Genomic DNA, 19194 nt, shown 5'->3' with positions numbered 1-19194 from the left:
CAGCTCAGAACTTGCTCCTGCTGCTGGAAAGCGAGGCACCAGCTGATGGCTCCTGAGGGTTGGGCTCAAACCCAGGGCTGTGCCCACCTTCCTGGGCCAGGGGGCAGCTGATGGGGTCTGGTTTTATTCTGTCTGGTTTTACAGAGCCTCAGAAATGCTGCTGTCACATTTGGCTGGTATTATCCAGCAGATTCCAGTTGTTACAGATGGAGGAATTTTCTTTCTAGCATTCCATGGAAAGAGAGGGCAACCAAGTGGGGGTCAGGCTCTGCTCCCAGGGAACAGGGAGAGCCTCAAGTTGTGCCAGGGGAGGTTTAGATTGGATATTGAGAAAAGTTCTTCACAAACAAGGTTTGTCCAGCCCTGGCACAGCTGCCCGGAGCAGTGGTGGATTCCCCATCCTGGAGGGATTTAAAAGCCACGTGGATGTGGCACTTGGGGACAGGGGTCAGTGGTGGCCTTGGCAGTGCTGGATGATCTTAGAGGGCTTTTCCAACCTGAACCATTCCATGACTCTATAAGGGAGGTCCCCTGAGACTTCTCTTTTTCTTAGGACATGAGGCCAAACCCCTTGCTGGTGCTGCTCCAGGGAGCTCAGGGGTGCACAGCCCTCTCCCTGTGAGAGCCCTTCCCTGCAGGAACCACAGGGATGTGCAAGGCACGGCTTCATGGCCCTTCCTGCCAAATCCCCTGACCTTGAGCAGGGGGAGAAATGCTCCAAGGCCTTTATTGCAGTGACCCACTAACCCAGCTGGCAACGGGACACTGCTGACCCAGCCCGGGCTGAATCCCTGCTCTTATCCCAGCCCTGCTTCCCTGCAAACATCCCAAAGCACCGAGCGGCCCCGGTGCATCCTGTGAGCCTTTGCTGCGTGCTGCAGCCCCCCCCAAAAAAAAAAAAAAAATCCAAACCACGGGCCACGCTCCCATCCCCGGGAATCACGCTTCCTTTCCCGCCTGCCCCGGGAGAGGTGCGCGTTTCCTGCTGCTGCCCTTATCTCTGCCGGCTGCGGGGGATCAGCAATTCCAGCCTGCCAGGCTCGGGGGGGGAGGCTGCCGGGATTTCCTGCTTCAGCAGCCTCGGAGCCAGGGATTCCTCTGCTTTTCCTGCTCCTCGCTGGGAGCCCAGGGGAAGGTGAGCCTTCAGCAGGACGGGGAGGTGCCGACCCGCCCAGCAGCCACATCTGGCAGGAGTGTCACCAGGGGCTTGTCCTGGTTTTCCCAGTTTAGCACAGGGAGTTGGGAGCATCTGCTGGGTCGGGACAGATCCGTCCTCAGCCCCATCCCGGATCTTGCCCCGTTTCCATAATGTCAGCACATCTGTTTCTGCCCAAAATGCCTCCCAGGAAATGGCTCTGGATTGTTTTTATGCCCAAGCTGAAAGAAGTGACGGACCCTGCAGCCAGAGGCTCTGCCGAGGCACATGGAAGTGATTACAGGGTCCCTGTGCCACCTCCCTTCCCAGCACAGGGTGTGGACGAGCTCAGCCTGTCCCTGTCCCCATCCATATCCTGTCCCCAGCCTCATCCTTGTCCCCATCCCCACCTTCATCCTCATCCCTATCCCCAATCCCATATGCATCCCAAAACCTATTCCTATGCCCATCCACATCCCCATGCTTGCCCTTTTCCTCACCTTCCTCTTCATTCTCTCTTTCCCATCCTCATCCATATCCCCATCCCCATCCTTGTCTCCATCTTTATCCCTGTTCCTGTCCTCATCCCTGTTCCTGTCCCCATCTCAGTGTCCATCCCTGTCTCTGTCCCATTCCCATCTCCCCATCCTCATCCCTGACCCCATCCACATCATGATCCTCATCCTTATCCTCATCCCCTTTCTTGTCTCCATCCTCTTCCTCACCCCAATCCCTGTTCCCATCCTCACTAAGGCTCCCAGCTTCTCCCAAAGCCCCAGGGATGCCCATGCCAGCAGGGCTCTGCTCCCAAGGCCAGGACAGGACTCCAGCTCTCCCCAGCTGCCACTTTTTTTTAGCTGACTGGTGCCAGTCTGGCTCAGGGAGTTGGGGAAATTCACTTTTTAGCATCCTAAGGACTGCAGGAAGCCTGGCAGCTCCTCCTTACCTGTCCAGAGGATTCTCAGGGCCCGTGGTTTGGATTTTCAATAGCCCCCAAAGATCTCATGGAGCAGCAAGGCTTCCCTCCCTTTCCCTCCCTCACTTCCTGCCCCCTCTGCCCACTGCCACCTCCGAGGTGCCACCAAATGCCACCATTCCCCATGGGAGTGACATCCCAGCCGGGATCTCACCAGGCAGAGGAGCTGCTGGCCCCCTGCAGCTCCCAGTTTCCCTGGAGAGCCATGGAGGTGTTTGAGCTTCAAAGAAAAGCCACATTTTGGCACGGGAAGCTCCTCACAGGCTGCGGATCGTGTCCAGCTGGCCTGGACCCCGCTCAAAGTCCTAATGGTTTTCCATGGCCAGGCAAATGACTCCTTCCAGGGGCTGGAGCCAGCCAGCTGCCTGCAGCCAAGGGGCAGTGGCTTCTCCAGATGTGGCCCCGGCAGTGACACTCCCTGGGACAGCCAGACTTCCAAACCAGCTCAATCCCAGCACCAGTGGGAGCTGCTTTCCAGGGTGAGCAGGATGCGGTGGATTGCACTTTGCTAGGACGGAGGGGACAGGGGCCACAGTGACAAATCGCTGTCACTGCAGCAGACAGGGCGGAGGGTGTGAGGATTCCTGTCGGGAACGCCATGAATGTGTCCCTGATTTATTTCTCTCGGCAGCCTACTGGGGTTTGACACTTCCCTCCTTGTTATCTGGCATTCCTCGGGCACGGCTGTGCCTTGGGACAGATGCAGTCTCCGGGCCAGGGAAGGGGAAAACGCTCCAGGAAGCTGGAGCAGAGCTTTTGGCTGCTCCCAGCCCGGATTTCCAGGAGCACTCATGGAGTGCAGCTGTCGGGGTTTGAGCTCTTCCTCCCCTCCACCGCTGTGGGTGCTCCCACCCCGGCCCCCCGCCGCAAAGGCGGGGAATTCTCCTCGATCCATCGGTCACTGCAGAGCTGGAGATGACGGATGATGGGACAGAGAAAGGATAAACAGCGCTGACCCCGCGCCCGGCCCTGCGTGCGTGGGGCCGCTCGCTGACCGCCTGCCAGCCGAGCTGCACGACAGATTTTGGCCGGGGGCTGCCCGCGTCCTCCCCCCCGCCGCTCCCCTGGGGATGAGGAGTCACGTTTCTTCCCGGCTCAAGGGAGCAGGATCCGAGGGAGCGAGCGGGGAGCGGCCCCGACCCCGGCTGGACGCGGGCCCGGCCCCGGGGGGGGTCGCGGCGAGGCGGGGAGGGGATGGGGGGCACCAAGAGGGGGGCAGCGCTCTCCTTCCCGGGATGCCCCCTCGGGGACACCGCCGCTGTGGTACCCCGCTCCCCCCCCCCCGGGATGCCGCTACCGGGGTGATGGGGGCCTCAACCCTGGACGGATTTTGGGTAAAACCTGATTGGCCCAGTCCGGGGACGGCCGCTGCTTGGCCACGCCCCTCGGGCTACTCCCCGTCCCGCCCCGCGGGGCCGGGGTCGCCCCGTCCGGTCCGTGCGGCTCCGCTCGGCTCCTCCCGCTCGGCTCCGCTCGGCACCGTCGGGAGCTCCCGGTGGCGGGATGCGGGCGGTGGCGGCGGTGCTGGCGGCGGTGCTGGCGGTGGGGGCAGCCCTGCCCCGCCCGGGGCTGCTCCCGCACGGCCCGGCCCGCGGCGATGCCCGGCTCCGGCCCGGAGACGACGAGAGCTCGCCGGGGCTGCTGCTCCGCCGCGCCCTCCGCCTCTACGGCCGCGCCGCCCGCCGCCTCTACGTGAGTCCCGCCTGGCCCCGCTCCCTGCTCCCTTCTCCTTCCCTGCCCTCCTTCCCCCCGGCCGCTCTTACTCCCTGCCCCGCTTCCTCCTCTCCATCATCTCCCTCTGTCCCTCCAGCTTCGCTCCGTCCATCTCTCCACCCTCTGTCCCTCCCTCATTCCAGCCCTGTCTCTCTCCATCTTCCCACTTTGCTTCCCTCCATCCTTCTGTCCCACCATCCCTCCTTCCCTCTGGCTTTTCACCCCTCCATCCTTCCTCCCACTCACCCCCTTCCTCCCCTGCCTTTACACCCCCTCCTCCTCCTCCTCCTGCCCGCCCCTGCCCCTCCATGTGCTCCTTCGCTGTCCCACCGCACGTGTTTTCTCCATCCATCCGTCCATCCGTCCGTCCGTCCGTCCATCCATTTCCCCTTTCCCGCGGTCTCCTGCCCGCCGTCTCCGGCTGCGGAGGAACAAGAGGGCTTTCTCCTCCGCAGCTGTTCCCCCGCCAGCAGCGGCTGCAGCTGGGACGGCCCCCGAGCCGCAGCTCCCTGGGGGACGGAGAAGCCCGAGGTCTTTGTTTTCTGCCCGGCCGGATGGGGCCACGCGGCCTCAGGGCTCTCAGCCCCGTGCCCCACTGCACCGAGGAGGGGGGGGACGGGGCAAGGGGACCCGCAGTGGTGGCACCTCTGCGGCTCCTGAGCACCCTGCACCGCTCTCCCTGCAGGTGGGGACCAACGGGGTCATCTCCACCCAGGATTTCCCCAGGGAGACCCAGTACGTGGATGACGATTTCCCCACAGACTTCCCCGTCATCGCCCCCTTCCTGGCCGACCTGGACACCTCCGGGGACAGAGGCAACATCTACTATCGGCAGGATGACTCTCGGGACGTGCTGGACCAGGCTGTGGGATACATCCAGGCCGGCTTTCCCCGCTCTGCTGGCGCCTTCGTGCCCACCAATGCCTTCATTGCCACCTGGGAGGAGGTGGGCGCCTACCAGGAGCTCTCCCAGGACACCGAGCCCTCCACGAAGGTGAGGCCAAGGGGCTGAGCTTGGATGCCCACCCTACGTGTCACGGGAGGATGAGTTTCTCTTGTGTGGTACCCAAAATGCTGGGTCTTTTCTTTCTGGGCAGCTGGATGGTGGCTCCATCCATCCATCCTTGGGTGAGCACCAGGAGGAACGTGGAGCTTTCCCCCTCTGATCAGAGCTGTGGCAGTGGTGGGGTTGTTGGCCAGAAGAGGTTTAGAGGTTGCCTTCATGGCTGGAGGTGCTTGAACAAGGACATGGAGTGACAGGGCAAGGGAGAATGGCTTCACATTGCTTGGATCAGATATTAGAAAGAAATTCTTGGCTGTGAGGGTGGTGAGGCCCTGGCACAGGGTGCCCAGAGAAACTGAGGCTGCCCATGATCCCTGGCAGTGTCCAAGGCCAGATTGGACACTGGGGCTTGGAGGAACCTGGGACAGTGGAAGGTGTCCCTGCCATGGCAGAGGGTGGAATGGGACGAGTTTTAAGATCCCCTCAACCCAAACCATTCCATGACTCTGACTCTTTCCAGACAAAGCTTTCCAGTGCTGGTAGCTCTGGCTTTGCAGGGCAGAGGGTGGCTGGGGGCAGCTGGGGGAGGCCCTGGTTTAGGTCACCCATTGTGCTCCTGACCTTTACTGGTGGCTCGGGGCTGGCCCTGTGCTGATCGCGCTGCTGGTGAGCAACCGGCTTTGGAATTTCCACCGTGGGCTGATTTTGTGCCTGGAAAACAAGCTCATAGGTGGTCTGCCAGCTCGGGGCGGGGGGGGGTGACCTGTGCTCTCCACCCACGGGGCTGATAAGGCTCCTGCGTGGGTGGACCTCCAGCGCTGCCCGTCCCGGGTCATGAGCTGTCACATCAGGCTGATGATGTGCTGAGGAGGTGACAGCGACGCTCCGCCAGCTGCGCGGCCACCAAGGAGCTGAAAAGGGTGAGCTGCACCAGGAAAACGCTGGTGATGGACACCCAGAGCTGGGTGATGGGTGATGGGCTCTCCCCCAAAGCCCAGCAGCAGCCACCAGGTCCTCAAGGACCACCAGAAGCCATCCCCCCACTCCGGGGCCTTTTGGTGGCACGTTGCTGAGAGGGAAGCCAAGCAAGGCAAGAAGCTGAGGTTTGGAAGGAGACAAGGCACATTTTTTCCTCTCATTTAAAAGTTGGGAAAACAGCTGAAGAGATGCCATCAGGGGCCTCACAGCGACCTCATGGCCATCGAAAACGCAGCCTCCTCTTCTTTTCTCTTCCCCGTTGTGGTTTTTTCCTCCTCTGAGGAGTTTGGATCAGGCTTTAAAATGAAACCGGTCTTGTTTGGAAATGAGGAGCTCCAGGGAAAGCTCCTGAAATGCAGCTTGTGCCTGTGCTTTGCTGAGCTCCCCCTTCGCCAAAACTGCTAAAAATCTCCCCAAACACCACTTTTTTTTTTTTTTTTTTTTTTTTTTTTCCCTGACCAAATGTTGTTTATGGAAACGCTGCCCTCCTGCTGCTCAGAACCAGGACTGACTCCAAAGCCTTTCCCCCTGCCCTGGAAAGACATGGCTAATCCCTTTTGAGGCCTAAAAGTAGAAAACTGGGTTGAGATGGGGAGCAGAGGATCCCCAGAGCCCCTCTTTGGGGGTCCTGCCTGGGTGGGAGGTCTGGCAGTGCCCTGGCAGTGTCCCCTCCAACTCCTTGGGGCATGCTCCTGGTCCCTGCAGTGACATTTTCCCGGGCTGCACAACGGGACAAGGCTGAGTGTGCTTCTGTAGGAGCAAGACTTGCCCTTTTGGGCTGGAATTTGCCCTTTGCAGCTCTTTGCTGGGGGCTTTCCCCCCTCCTTCCCTTCATCCCACCGTGCCAGCACATCGATGTCACCCAGCGCGTCCCCCCTGGCCACCCACCCCAAGGCAGAATGAGTCCTGCAGCTGCTGCTGAGATTTGGCTGCGTGGGGGAGGAATCCAGCCCCGGGGGGAGGGGGGTTATTCCACCCCTCCCCCCCCCCCCCCCCAGCTTTTTTGGCTGCCTTTTCGGGGTCTCTGAATGCCCGAGTGTGTGACAGGCACAACAAGGCTCTTTATATCCCGCGGGGCTGCCAGGAAATCCAGCGATGCTCCGGGGGCCCTGCGCCCCAAAATCAGGGCGGGTGGAGCGGGGGGAGCCCCCAGCCTCCCTCCCGCTGCTCCGGGGGTGAAGCTGGGAATTCAATCACTTTTCCTTCGCTCGGGCGCCGTTCCCTGCGTGCTGCTTCCAGCGGCTCGGTGGGAAGGACGGGCTTGGAGGAGCGGGAGCTGTGCGAGGGTTGGTTCCTCGGCGTTTCTGGAGCGTGTGTGTTGTCGGGTGGCTCGGCAGGGCTGTGCCGGCTCCGGAGCCTCCCCGTCCGGGGGTTGTGGCCGCGGTGCCGCTGCCTGGCACGGCCCCAAGGCTCGCAGGGCTGCCTGCCTATAGCGGGATGTATGGGAAGCCGGGAGCACAGAAATGTTTTTTCCGGAGGAAACCGAGCTAAAATTGTTCTCAGGGACGAGCGGGGGCGGGGTGTGGGTTTTCCTCTGGTGCTGATGGGATGGAGCAGGGGGGTGTCGGTGGGAGGACAGGAGTGAGGGGTGCCTAGTGCAGAGCATGGCCAGGGATGCTCTTGGGACACCCTCGCACTGAGGGAGTGGCCAGGCTGTGCCCTGGGCTCCTAGGAGGATGCTGAGCATCTTCCCAGATTGTGGCACTCGGGGTTTGGCTGGGCATGAGCAGCCCCAGCTCCTGCTCTTGCCCAGGAGATCTCTGCAGGCTGATCATGGAATGGTTTGGGTTGGAAGGACCTCAAAGAACATTCAGTGCCACCCCTGCTATGGGCAGGGAACCCTTCCACTATCCCAGGTGACTCCCAGCCCTGTCCAACCTGGCCTTGGACACATCCAGGGATCCAGGGGCAGCCACAGCTTCTCTGGGCACCCTGTGCCAGGGCCTGCCCACCCTCACAGCCAGGAATTCCTTCCCAATCTCCCATCCATCCCTGCCCTCTGGCAGTGGGAGCCATTCCCTGGGTCCTGTCCCTCCATCCCTTGTCCTCAGTCCCTCTGCAGCTCTCCTGGGGCCCCTTCAGGCCCTGCAAGGGGCTCTGAGCTCTCCCTGGAGCCTTCTCCTCTCCAGGTGAACACCCCCAGCTCTCCCAGCCTGTTTCCATGGAGTTCCTCTCTGTTGGATGGCCCTTTTGGGGTGCTTGCATGCCCTGTGGTGTGTGTGGGGCTGCCTCTCACATCCCTGCTCCCCTTCCTTCACTCCTCTGCTGTGCTCCTGCCCCTCCGTGCCGTCCGTCCGTCCATCCATCTGCTCTCCCTTTGGCAGCTCAACACCTTCCAGGCAGTCATAGCCTACAACGATGAGGACACCTACACCATCTTCCTCTACCCCGACGGCGGCCTCCAGTTCCTGGGGACACGACCCAAGGAGTCCTACAACGTCCAGCTGGAGCTGCCAGCCAGGGTGGGCTTCAGCTGGGGGGACAGCGATGACCCGAAGAGGGACGGGCTCTTCCACAGCCTGGCCAGCAGCGAGCAGGCTCTGAGGAACCTGGAGAGGTGAGTGGAACCTGGGGTGCTCTGGGTGTGGGCAGGGGGAGCAGGGTCACCTTCTCCCAGCCCTGGAGCCTTTTAGAGCCTGGAAAAAATTTGAGGAGTGACCTTGGGGTGCTGGGCTGCACCAGGGGCTCAGCCCCACACGCACAGGAGCTGTACTGGGGTCCTGGAGGGGTGGTGCCACCTTTTGGGGTGGCTTTCCCAGCATGGCTGTGATGATGTTCGTGTGTGCTGTGTCCACAGGGAGAGCAACACGGGAATCCCCGGCGTGTGGGTTTTCCACGTGGGCGGCACGGAGCACGTGGAGCCGGGGGGTGGCGAGGGAGCTGCTCCTGCTGTGCCTCAGAGCCCCGCTGAGCACCCCAACCCTGGCACCGCCGGCCACCCCCACCCCCTCTCCAGCCACGCATCCACGGCCCAGCGTCCCAGCCACGGATCCCACAGCCCGGTGCTCCTGGGCTTCGTCCCCGGGAGGAGGGACACCCAGGAGCGGAGCCGCTGGCTGCAGCCCAGAGGGGACGGTGGCACCGGGCAGAGCTACTCTGCCAACCCCTCCTCCTACAGCTCCGGCCAGCACGGCGTGGGCGTGGAGGAGGACGTGCATTTCAACCCCGACGGTGAGCGGCCACAGCCCCTGCGGTGGCCCAGTGGGGACAATGACCCAGTGGGGACAGCGACCGAGTGGGGGTGGCTCCCTGGCTGGAAAGTTCACCCCGTCCCAAGCAGCCAAAGCTGCTCCTCTCGGCCCCATCCCGCTGCCAAGGGGCTGCTGGAGCCAGCCCTGCCCGCCCGGCTTGCCAAGGGAAAGGCGGGAGGCCCGGAGCACGGGACGGGGTGGGAAGCTCAGGGGACAGGTCCCAGAATTGGCCTTGCCACCCTCCCCGCCAGCCGAGCCGCCGTGGCACGTGCCCGGGGGAGCAGAGTCCCCGTCCCCAGCCAACTGTCTCCCAAAAATACCGTCAGGAATTTGATCTCGTGCCCTCTTGTCAGATCTGCCTGAAATCGGGCAACAGGTTCCAAGCCCTCCACCAACCCCTCTGCCTCCCCAGTGACTCTCTTGGGAGCCGCCGCTGCCAGCTGGCTCGTTTCCAGGCGGTGCTTTTGGGGCCAAGAAGGCAAAGCACCCACCCCCCTGTGAAGGGTGGCTTTGTCATTGTGCCCCCAAGCGTCTCCCCTCTGCCCCCAGTGTTCACCTACAGCGCAGCCAGCAAGGAGACGTGTGCCCAGCACCACGGGCGCTGCTCCCCTCACGCCTTCTGCACCGACTACGCCGCCGGCTTCTGCTGCCACTGCCGGGCCACCTTCTACGGGAACGGGCGGCAGTGCCTGCCCGAAGGTACGCGGGGCGGGCGGCGGGGACGGGCAGCCCGTGCCTGGGTGGCCGCTGCCAGGGGTGCCCATCTCCCCACCCAGGGGCCGTGCATCGCCTCAACGGGAAGGTGAGCGGGAGCCTGAGGGTGGGACGGGCGTCCGTCCGCTTCCAGGACGTGGACCTGCACGCCTACATCGTGGGCAGCGATGGCAGAGCCTACACGGCCATCAGCGGGGTGCCCCAGCCCGCTGCCCGCGCCCTGCTGCCCCTGCTGCCCGTCGGGGGGCTCTTCGCGTGGCTCTTCGCCCTGGAGGAGCCCGGCTCTGAGAACGGCTTCAGCATCACCGGTGAGCGGGGATTTGGGAGGTGCCATCGCTCCCAGGGGTGTGGCTGCTGGGGGTGGGGTTCATGGCAGCTCCAGGTTTTCTCCAGTCCCTCTCTCAGCTGGCGCTCACCTCTCGCTGTGACTCCCCATGGGAAAGACGCTTTGGGGTTGTCCCTACAAATGGTGAGCGTTTCCTTTTCCCGCCCAGGCGCTGAATTCACCCAGAGCCTGGAGGTGACGTTTTACCCCGGTGGGGAGACGGTCCAGGTCACTCAGACAGCCGAGGGCCTGGGGCCGGACAATTATTTAAGCCTCAGGACACACATCCAGGGTGAGGTGCCATTCCTGCCCGAGAACGTCACCGTCCACATCACTCCCTACGAGGAACTCTACTCCTACTCCAGCTCAGGTAAGACCTGTGCTCACCTGCCTTCAGTTCCTCACACACCACCCCTGAATGCGCGAGAACATCCCGGCCACACCGGTGCTGACACCGTTTCTCCCACATCCCACGGCGTTCTCCGTGCCATCCGGCAGCTGTGGCATCCTCAGGCCAGCGGGAATACGTGGTGGCCGCGGGCACCGCCAACCAGACCTTGTCCTACCGCCTGCGCCAGAACATCACCTTCTCGGGGTGCCCGCACTCGCGGCTGCCGGCGCGGCAGCGGCTCTCGGTGGCGCGCGCCTTCGCCCTCTTCGACGGCCACGAGCACGTCCTGCGCTACGCCCTGGCCGCCCGCATCGGCCCGGCACGAGGTGAGCGCCAGCACCCACCCCCGGGTCCCAGTCCGTGTGCCAGTCCAGGGTGCCAGCCCTCAGCGGGGTGCCGCCGTCTCCCAAAGCTGCGGTGCGCTGGCTTTGCCCAAAATCAGCCAAAAAAGGAGGGGTTTCCCGAGCAGTTTGAGCTGCAGCGCCGCCGGCGTGGTGGGGGTGGTTCCCTGCGCGGGACAACGGCGCTGCAGCGCAGCGGTGATCAAGTGTAAGTGGGGATGGTCGCTCCCTGTGTCTCCCGGATGTTTTATTCCCCCCGACGTCCCTGTGCGCACGCAGACGATGCCGAGAATCCCGGGGTGAGCCCGTGCCACGACGGCTCCCACGCGTGCGAGGCACCGGCGCGCTGCCAGCCCGGCGTGGGCACAGAGTACACGTGCGAGTGTGCGGCCGGCTACCACCCAGATGGACGGGGCTGCCAAGGTCAGCGGGGCTGGGGGGGAGCTGCTGGTGGTCACCAGTATTTGGGATGTCACAGCACCCACGGAGCTTCCCCGAGCACAGGGATGTCATGGGGGGAAACTGAGGCAGGGTGCTGGAGGTCCCTGGGGAAGCGCTCCGGGAGCAGACAAAAAAGAGGAGGGTAGAAAAGGAGAGACAGGAAAAAAGCAAAACCGATGGAAAAATAATTCCTGCGTTCCACAAATCCAGCCAGCTTCGTTGTTGCTTTCCTATCACTCCAAACTTCACATTGCAAATTTATCTTCCAGTTTTAGAGTCCCTTTCCACAAGAAGCTGCCCAGTGCCTGTGAGCTGCACTGCACAGTGATGCTGGCAAGGAATTCAAGGATCCTGCCTTTCAATAAGGAACAGCTTTCCTTCTCCTAAAATCCCAGGTTAAGTGACTAATCTGATCACTTAATTTAAGGAGAAGGAAACCAAGTTTTAAACCACAAATAGCTGAGAATATTGGTGTGCCTTGAACAAATGCGTCTTTGTCAAAAACTAGACACCCAAAGCGATCTTGTTCTTTATTCCCTTCTATTTTGAGCTGATTAGAAAGTTAATTCTGTAGTTTATGAAGTTCAGTGACAGACATGGGATGGGCAGCGTGGGGCAGGATATTCCCTGTCAGACCACGAGCAGCCAGACCCTGAAAATGGGGGGGTGTCCCACCACCATCGGGGTGCCCGGTGTCTCCTCCTTTCCCCAGACGTGGACGAGTGTGCCGAGGGCCTGAGCCAGTGCGGGCCCTTCTCCGTGTGCCTGAATGTGCCGGGCAGTTACCGCTGCGAGTGCCGCAGCGGGTACCGGCCGGCGGGGGACGGGCAGGCGTGTGTGCGTAAGTGCTGACCCCAGCCGGGGTGTCCCCGACTCCCCGTGCCCCGTGGACGTGCCCTGACCACCCCTCCCCTGTCCCCACAGCGCTGGCACCGGCGAGTGACCCCTGCGAGGACGGGCGGCACCCCTGCGCTCCGGGGGACCGGGCGCGGTGCCTGTCCCGCGGTGACGGCCGCGCCACCTGCGAGTGCCTCCCCGGCTACACCGGCGATGGCATCCACTGCTCCGGTAAGGTGGGCACGGGAAGGACCCCCCACCACAGCTGTGGGGGTGTCCCTGTCCCCGCTGATCCCATCTTCCCCCCGCACAGACGTGGACGAGTGTGCCGAAAGCCCGTGTCACCCGGCCGCCGTCTGCTACAACACCCCGGGCTCCTTCTCCTGCCGCTGCCGGCCCGGCTACGCGGGCGACGGCTTGCAGTGCGCGTACGGTGAGGTGCCCGCTCGGCCCCGTGCCCTCTGCGCCCGGCACAGCTTCCCCAGCCTCACTCTTCCTCTTTCCTGGCCTTCCAGCGGTGGAAGGGAACCCGCAGCGCCTCACGCCCTGCCAGCACGAGCGGATGTACCCGCGGGAGGTGCCGCCCCTGGGCGACGGCCACGCGCCCCAGTGCGACGAGCAGGGCCGGTACCGGCCCCTGCAGTGCCACGGCAGCTCCGGGCACTGCTGGTGCGTGGACGCCGCCGGGCAGGAGATCGCCGGCACGCGGACGGCGCCGGGCACCACCCCCCCACGCTGCGGGAGCCCAGGTCAGTGACACCCTGCGGGGCTGAGGGGAGCAGGGTTGGCTCCTTGGGCATCAGGCTGGCGTCCCAAAGGCTTCCCACTTCGGCCCAGCTGCCAGCAGCGTGGGGACAGTGGGGCCACAGCGAGTGGAGGGGACCCATAAACTAAACAGCCATAAATTAAAACTTGAGATGTTTCACCTCAGCATGAGGAAGAATTTCCTCATGCTGAGGGTGGCAGAGCCCTGGAAAAGCTGCCCAGGGAGAGTGTGGAGTCTCCCTCTCTGGAGATATTCCAGACCCACCCGGACACATTCCTGTGTCACCTCCTCCAGGTGACCCTGCCTTGGCAGGGAGGTTGGACTGGAGGATCTCCAGAGGTCCCTTCGAACCCGAAGGATTCTGTGACTCTGTGACCCTCTGCCCAAGCACCCTCCTGGGGCTTCACTGAGGGCAGGGTGCTGTCGAGTGGGTGCATCGAGGGGCCCCTGGGTGTTCAGGGTGCCCTGGCCCATTGGGTTACAGTGGCTGTGGCCATTGGGCCACCTCCTGTGTCAACTTACGATGGAGGGAACATCTGTGGGGTGTCGAGGGGGCTGGAGTGGGGCAGCCCTGGCCCCCGCCCCAGACCAAGGGGTGCTGGTAGACATGGGAGAAGTGGTGCCAAGGTGCCAAGTGGCTCCAGGGGAGCTGGTGGCACTCCCTGAGCCCGGGGTGGGGACGTTTGCCGCCAGCAGAGTCCATCCAGCAGCTGACGCCCTGCGAGCACGCGCGGATGTACCCGCGGGAGGTGCCACCAGGGCCGTCACCCGTGGGTGACAGCCACGTGCCCCAGTGCGACGAGCAGGGCCGGTACCGGCCCCTGCAGTGCCACGGCAGCTCCGGGCACTGCTGGTGCGTGGACGCCGCCGGGCAGGAGATCGCCGGCACCCGGACGGCGCCGGGCACCACCCCCCCACGCTGCGGGAGCCCAGGTCAGTGACACCCCGGGGGAGCACAGGGCTCTGCGAAGCCCTGAGTCCCCCCCGAATGGGGTGGTGACTGTCACCCTCCCGTGCCAGAGCCCACGGAGCGGCCCCCCAGCATGTGCGAGCGCTGGCGGCAGAGTTTGCTGGAGCACTACGGGGGCAGCCCCCGCGGGGACCAGTACGTGCCGCAGTGTGACCCCAGCGGGGACTTCACCCCGCTGCAGTGCCACGGGGACAGCGGCTACTGCTGGTGCGTGGAGCAGAGCGGCAGGGAGATCCCGGGGACGCGCTCCGAGCCCGGCACCACCCCGCCCTGTAAGAGCCCGGCGCCCCAAAGTGACCCCGGCCGCCGACAGCGCGGGCACCGCGCCCCGCTGCGGGCACGGAGCCGAGGGGACGACGCCACCTGAGCCATGTCTGTCCCCTCCGACGTGCCAGGTCTGCCCAGCGTCGCCCCGCCCAGCGTCCGGCCCGAGCCCCGGCCCGACGTGTCGCCACCGGCCGCGGGGATGTTTCTGCTCTACGCCCAGGGCCAGCAGATTGGCTACCTGCCGCTGAACGGCACCCGGCTGCACAAGGAGGCGGCCAAGACCCTGCTCTCCCTGCATGTACGGTACCCTTGGGGTGGGGATGGGGTGCAGGAGCACCGAGGGGGTTTGGGACAGGCTGGTGCTGCCCCTTGGCGTTTTCACCTCTCTCTGAAGCACTTGTCAGGGTTTGAGGGTCTCGAGGGTGGATGCTGGTACCTGGGGACATTGGCTGTGCTGGCTGCCTCGGTGGCACTTTGGAGAAGTGGTGATGGCTTCCCAGTGGCGGAGGGCAGGGTTAGGTGGGATATTGGGATGAAATTATTGACTGGGGGGTGGGGAGGCCCTGGCACAGGGTGCCCAGAGAAGCTGTGCCTGCCCCATCCCTGGAAATGTCCAAGACTTGGTTGGAGCAGCCTGGGATAGTGGAAAGTGTCCCTGCCCATAGAAGGGGTGGAGCTGAATGATCTTTAGGGTCCCTTCCAACCCAAACCAGTCTGGGATTGTATGGATTCTATTTTTACCTCCCTCCAGCCATCCCCAGTAGAAAGACAGGTCCCAGACCTGGGACTGCTCACGAAGGGAAGGAGTTCAGGTGCTCACAGAGATCTCCAGGGTTGGTCTCAGCCCAGATTTCCAGCTGCAGGGCTGGCCTTTTTTCCTTCCCTGGACTCCCCTTGGAGCGTGGCCATGTGCCTCTCCAGCCAGGCCAGACCAAGGCAGAGGAACGCTGAAATCTGGGCCAGGACCCTCCCCTCACCCTGGGGAAGTGAAGGACCTTGCCAAGTATTCCCCCTCCCCATCCTGAAGGTCATTCCCCGGGCTGGCTTTGCTCTTGGAGCACCCTCTCCTTCAGGCAAAGGGTTCAAATCCATCTGGATGTGGGCGTGAGCCTGCACCAGCTGCCCTAAAATCCTCTGCTGAGGGATTCAGCCTGGGGGGTGCAGTGGGAACAGAGCAGAGTTTTGCTGGGGAAATGGGAGATCTGGGTGTCATTCCCCACTTGCAGCGTGTCCCAGGCAGCTCTCAGTGCCGGCTGATGGGTTGAGGTTTCCTCCCTGAGCCTCCTGGCAGGATCTCAGCCCATGTCCCTCTCCCCCTCTCCCGACCCTGGCAGGGCTCCATCGTGGTGGGGATCGACTACGACTGCCGGGAGAGGATGATCTACTGGACTGACGTGGCCGGCCGGACCATCAGCCGGGCGGGCCTGGAGCCAGGCTCCGAGCCAGAGACCATCATCAGCTCAGGTGTGCTCCCGTCCCCAGTGTCACCTGCCCAAAGCCACATCTGCTCTTCCCATCGCAGCCCTGGGCTCCTCCCGTGGATGCCTACATAAAAACAAAGGCCAGACAAAATTAAGACAAAATTAAGTGGTTGTATTTATTGAAGGTACGTTTTGGGCAGACAAAGCCCACCCGGGGGCTACACCCAAAAATGGACAACAGGTTATGCATTTTCACACTTTGGTCTATTTGCATATTGGGGTTTAATCTTTTAATTACAGCTTCAGCTAATGAAGTCGTTTACCCCACATTTGCTGCCCCCAACTCACTTTTGTTCACATCTCTGGGGGCCTGAGGCAGTGAGGTGTCCTTGACTGCCAGGCCTGGAGAGGAATTGTGCCTGCCCCAAAATGGGGAAGCAGCAGCTCACACTGCAGTTCAGAGTTACACGCTGAAGAATTACAGGTTCACAAACACATGAAAAAATCCAAAAGTTAAAGGCATCACCATCGGGCTGGCGATGCCCGAGGGATCCCGGAGCAGCATTTCCCCACCATGAGGGTGGCCATCTCCCAGCAGGCCTGATCAGCCCCGAGGGCCTGGCCGTGGACCACCTGCGCCGGGCCATGTTCTGGACGGACAGTGGCCTGGACAGGATCGAGCGGGCCCGGCTGGACGGCTCCGAGCGCCGCGTGCTCTTCGACACCGAGCTCGTCAACCCCCGCGCCATCGCCGTGGACCCCGTCCGAGGGTGAGCAGCTGAAACCCCGCAGGCATTTTGGGTTTGGGCTTTTGCAAGGTGCAGAACTCGGCCCCGTCCTGACCCTGCACGTCCTGCAGGAGGGATTGGCTCTGCTCCCCAGCCCCCTTCTTTTTATTGAATAGCTCGAGATTTGGCTCAAAGTGCTGTTGCTGTATCAGGATGTAGATTATTTTGGAAAGCTGTGCCTCCAGGGTGCTGTTGGGATACAAAATGTGCTGCTCCTCAGACTCGCCCTCGTCGAGGAAGCTGCTGCCTGCAGGAGTTTGGGTCATAAACATCTCTAATGTTGTTCTGCTTTGCTCGGAGAGGTTTTTTTCCTAATCAAATAAAGATGGTTCAGGCACTGATAAGGGAAAAACCAGGCCTTAGAAGCAGGATCATCTCCCACCACTCCTTACTGTTGTGTGCCCTGTTTGTGCATTATTTCCCAAGCAACCTTTACTGGACGGACTGGAATCGTGAAGCTCCCAAAATCGAAACTTCCACTGTCAATGGAGCCAACAGGAGGGTTCTGGTGCACACAGACATTGGTTTGCCCAATGGCCTGACTTTTGACCCCTTCTCCAAGCTGCTGTGCTGGGCAGATGCAGGTAATGGATCAGAGAGGGTCACACTGAGCCTCGAGGGAAAATCCTGGGTGTCTTCAGCCCAGTGCTACCTGTGGGCTCCAGTGTTGGGCCAGCCGAGGTTTAGATTGGATTTCAGGAAATATTTCTTCATGGAAAATGTTGTTCCTCAGGGCAGTCCTTGTCCCTGGATGGATTTAAAAGCCATGTGGATGTGGCATGTGGGGACATGGAGCAGTGGTGGCCTTGACAGTGGCTGGACTTGGTCTTAGGGAGTTTTTCCAACCCTGAATTTTACGATTCTGCATTTTTAGGCTGAAAAGCTGTTTCAAAATGTAATAAATCAGGAAAAGGCTCTTCCCCCAGATGGTGCTGGGCACTGCCCAGGCTCCCCAGGGAATGGGCACGGCCCCGAGGCTGCCAGAGCTCCAGGAGCTGCCAGGGATACCCAGAGTGGGATTGCTGGGGTGTCCCGTGATCCTTGTGAGTCTGTGAAATACACAGAACATATTTGGTGTGGCACTTCCAGCAGGATGGGGGAATATTTTGTGTTTGAACAGGCACCAAGCACCTGGAATGCACATTCCCAGACGGCACCGGCCGGCGCGTCATCCAGAGCAACCTCAACTACCCCTTCAGCATCATCAGCTACGCCAACCACTTCTACCACACGGACTGGAGACGGTGAGCAGGGAAAAACCCAACCCCTGCCTGCCTGGGAATGCTCAGCTCCCCTCCCTGAGAGGAATCCCAGCCTGCTCCCAAATCCTGGAGCCTCCCCAGAGCTCTGCTGGGTCTCTGAGCGTGGCTTCAGCAACACCTGCTTGTAAATCTCAGCACGGAGGAGTTGTTTAGACACAAGCCCAGCTCCCTGGGAGGGACAGAAACAGTGGTTTGGGGTTTTTTGGTTTTTTTTTTTTTTTTTAAACTGAAACTTGGCTCAAGTCTCTGGATGTAGACGAGGTCCAAGGAAAGATCCTGTCCTCAGGCGTTCCCTTTGCCTCGGCAGCAGGAACTCGCCTCTCTTCCCACTCCAGCTGGAAGCTCTCACAACTCCCATCCAATCTTAGGTTACAACAAACACTTAAGGGCTTGCCACGCTTGGAGGGGACTCTCAGGGAGATAATCTCTCCTTGGAAGGCTCTTTTCTGTGGCTGCATCACCACTGAGAAATGCACTGACTGAGCTGGAGGAGGATTTTGCAGGGCAAATTTCTTTCCACTTGTCTCGCAGGTGTTCAGACCAAGCTTGTCATCTGCCTGTTCTTAAACACACATAAGTAGGGGAAAAAACCCCAGTTTCATAGGTGAATAAAACACTTCTTCCCCTTTTTTTTCACCAGGGATGGGGTGATAGCTGTAAATAAAGAAACAGGCTCCTTCACTGATGAGTATCTTCCAGAGCAGCGATCCCACCTCTATGGAATCACAGCAGTTTATCCCTACTGCCCTGGAGGTAAAAACCCACCCAAACCCCATCCCCTCCTGAGTTCTGATGGCTGCTGAGTGCCTGACACACTAAAAAAAAAAAAAAAAATCTCCATTTCTCCCCACAGCCAGAAAATAGTTACTATTTTCAAGGAAACAAGGATCTTTGCACGCAGAGGAATTTCAGACCCAGAGAACTGTCACTGCATACAAGGGGGGAGAAGTTCCTCACCAAGGCCAATGACGTGCCCTGCTTTCCTGCAAAAGATTTTCAAGTATTTTTTATAGTTATACCTCAAGACTTTACTACTGTATTTTTTTACCAAGTGGAAAATGTTGAGCTATCACCAAAAAAAAAAACCAAAAACGTTCTGGGAAGCTCAAGCCATGACTCAAACTCTCTCTCAAATGCAAGGAGATTTAAAATGTAGTTGGTTTTTTTTTTTTTTACTCTAATGTTTTATTTTATTGGAAGAAGAATGGATTCATTTTTCATACTTTTGACAATCTGACCAAGAGGTCCTTTTATCCAAAAATAAGAATTAAGTGCCTATGGGAAGCTGTGGATGCAGTAAATTGCTGGGTCTAAATAACAAACAGCCCTGAAGACAGAGACTGTGTGTGCTCCAAAATCCTGCAGAACAGGGATGGGATGTGGCAAAGGCATTCAAGATTTTCCAGAGGATGATTCTGTGTTTTCACCACTGCCTCCATGCATGTCTTTTAGTATTTATATTAGAAGAATATGCTAGGATTGATCTGTTCATGCTTGTTGGGTCTTCCAAGTGCCTTCCTAGACCTACCCAGTGTAGACCAATACATGTTCAGAAATACCAGTTACGTTGTAATGCTTCACTTTTTCTAGGTTACTTCAATAATTGAATAAAAAAGGTTGGTTTAAGTTTCCCTTTGGATTCAGTTTTTCACTGTTTCAGTTCTAGGGGAACTAT

General features: G+C 60.5%; 1 protein-coding gene across 2 annotated transcripts; it reads left to right on the top strand.

The window, feature by feature from the left end:
* Nucleotides 1-3614: 3614 nt before the first annotated feature.
* Nucleotides 3615-19150, top strand: NID2 (nidogen 2). 2 transcript variants are annotated; one of them, XM_053980248.1, is made up of 22 exons: nucleotides 3615-3803; nucleotides 4510-4818; nucleotides 8130-8362; nucleotides 8603-8976; nucleotides 9546-9695; nucleotides 9773-10018; nucleotides 10205-10405; nucleotides 10534-10752; nucleotides 11047-11190; nucleotides 11921-12049; nucleotides 12133-12276; nucleotides 12359-12478; nucleotides 12561-12794; nucleotides 13508-13744; nucleotides 13832-14053; nucleotides 14177-14346; nucleotides 15383-15512; nucleotides 16068-16239; nucleotides 16684-16841; nucleotides 17378-17501; nucleotides 18160-18272; nucleotides 18373-19150. In XM_053980248.1, the coding sequence occupies exons 1-22, from the start codon at nucleotides 3615-3617 to the stop codon at nucleotides 18381-18383; spliced, it is 4029 nt and encodes a 1342-aa protein (XP_053836223.1). In that variant the 3' UTR covers nucleotides 18384-19150. The 2 variants fall into 2 exon arrangements, with proteins under 2 accessions (XP_053836223.1, XP_053836222.1); XM_053980247.1 differs by having other exon boundaries at nucleotides 16065-16239.
* The last annotated feature ends 44 nt before the right edge of the window (nucleotides 19151-19194 follow it).

Source organism: Vidua macroura, chromosome 6, assembly GCF_024509145.1.
Source record: "Vidua macroura isolate BioBank_ID:100142 chromosome 6, ASM2450914v1, whole genome shotgun sequence".
NCBI lineage: Eukaryota > Metazoa > Chordata > Aves > Passeriformes > Viduidae > Vidua > Vidua macroura.
Note: the sequence above shows the minus strand (reverse complement) of the source record. Positions and strands in the feature narration are given on the sequence as shown.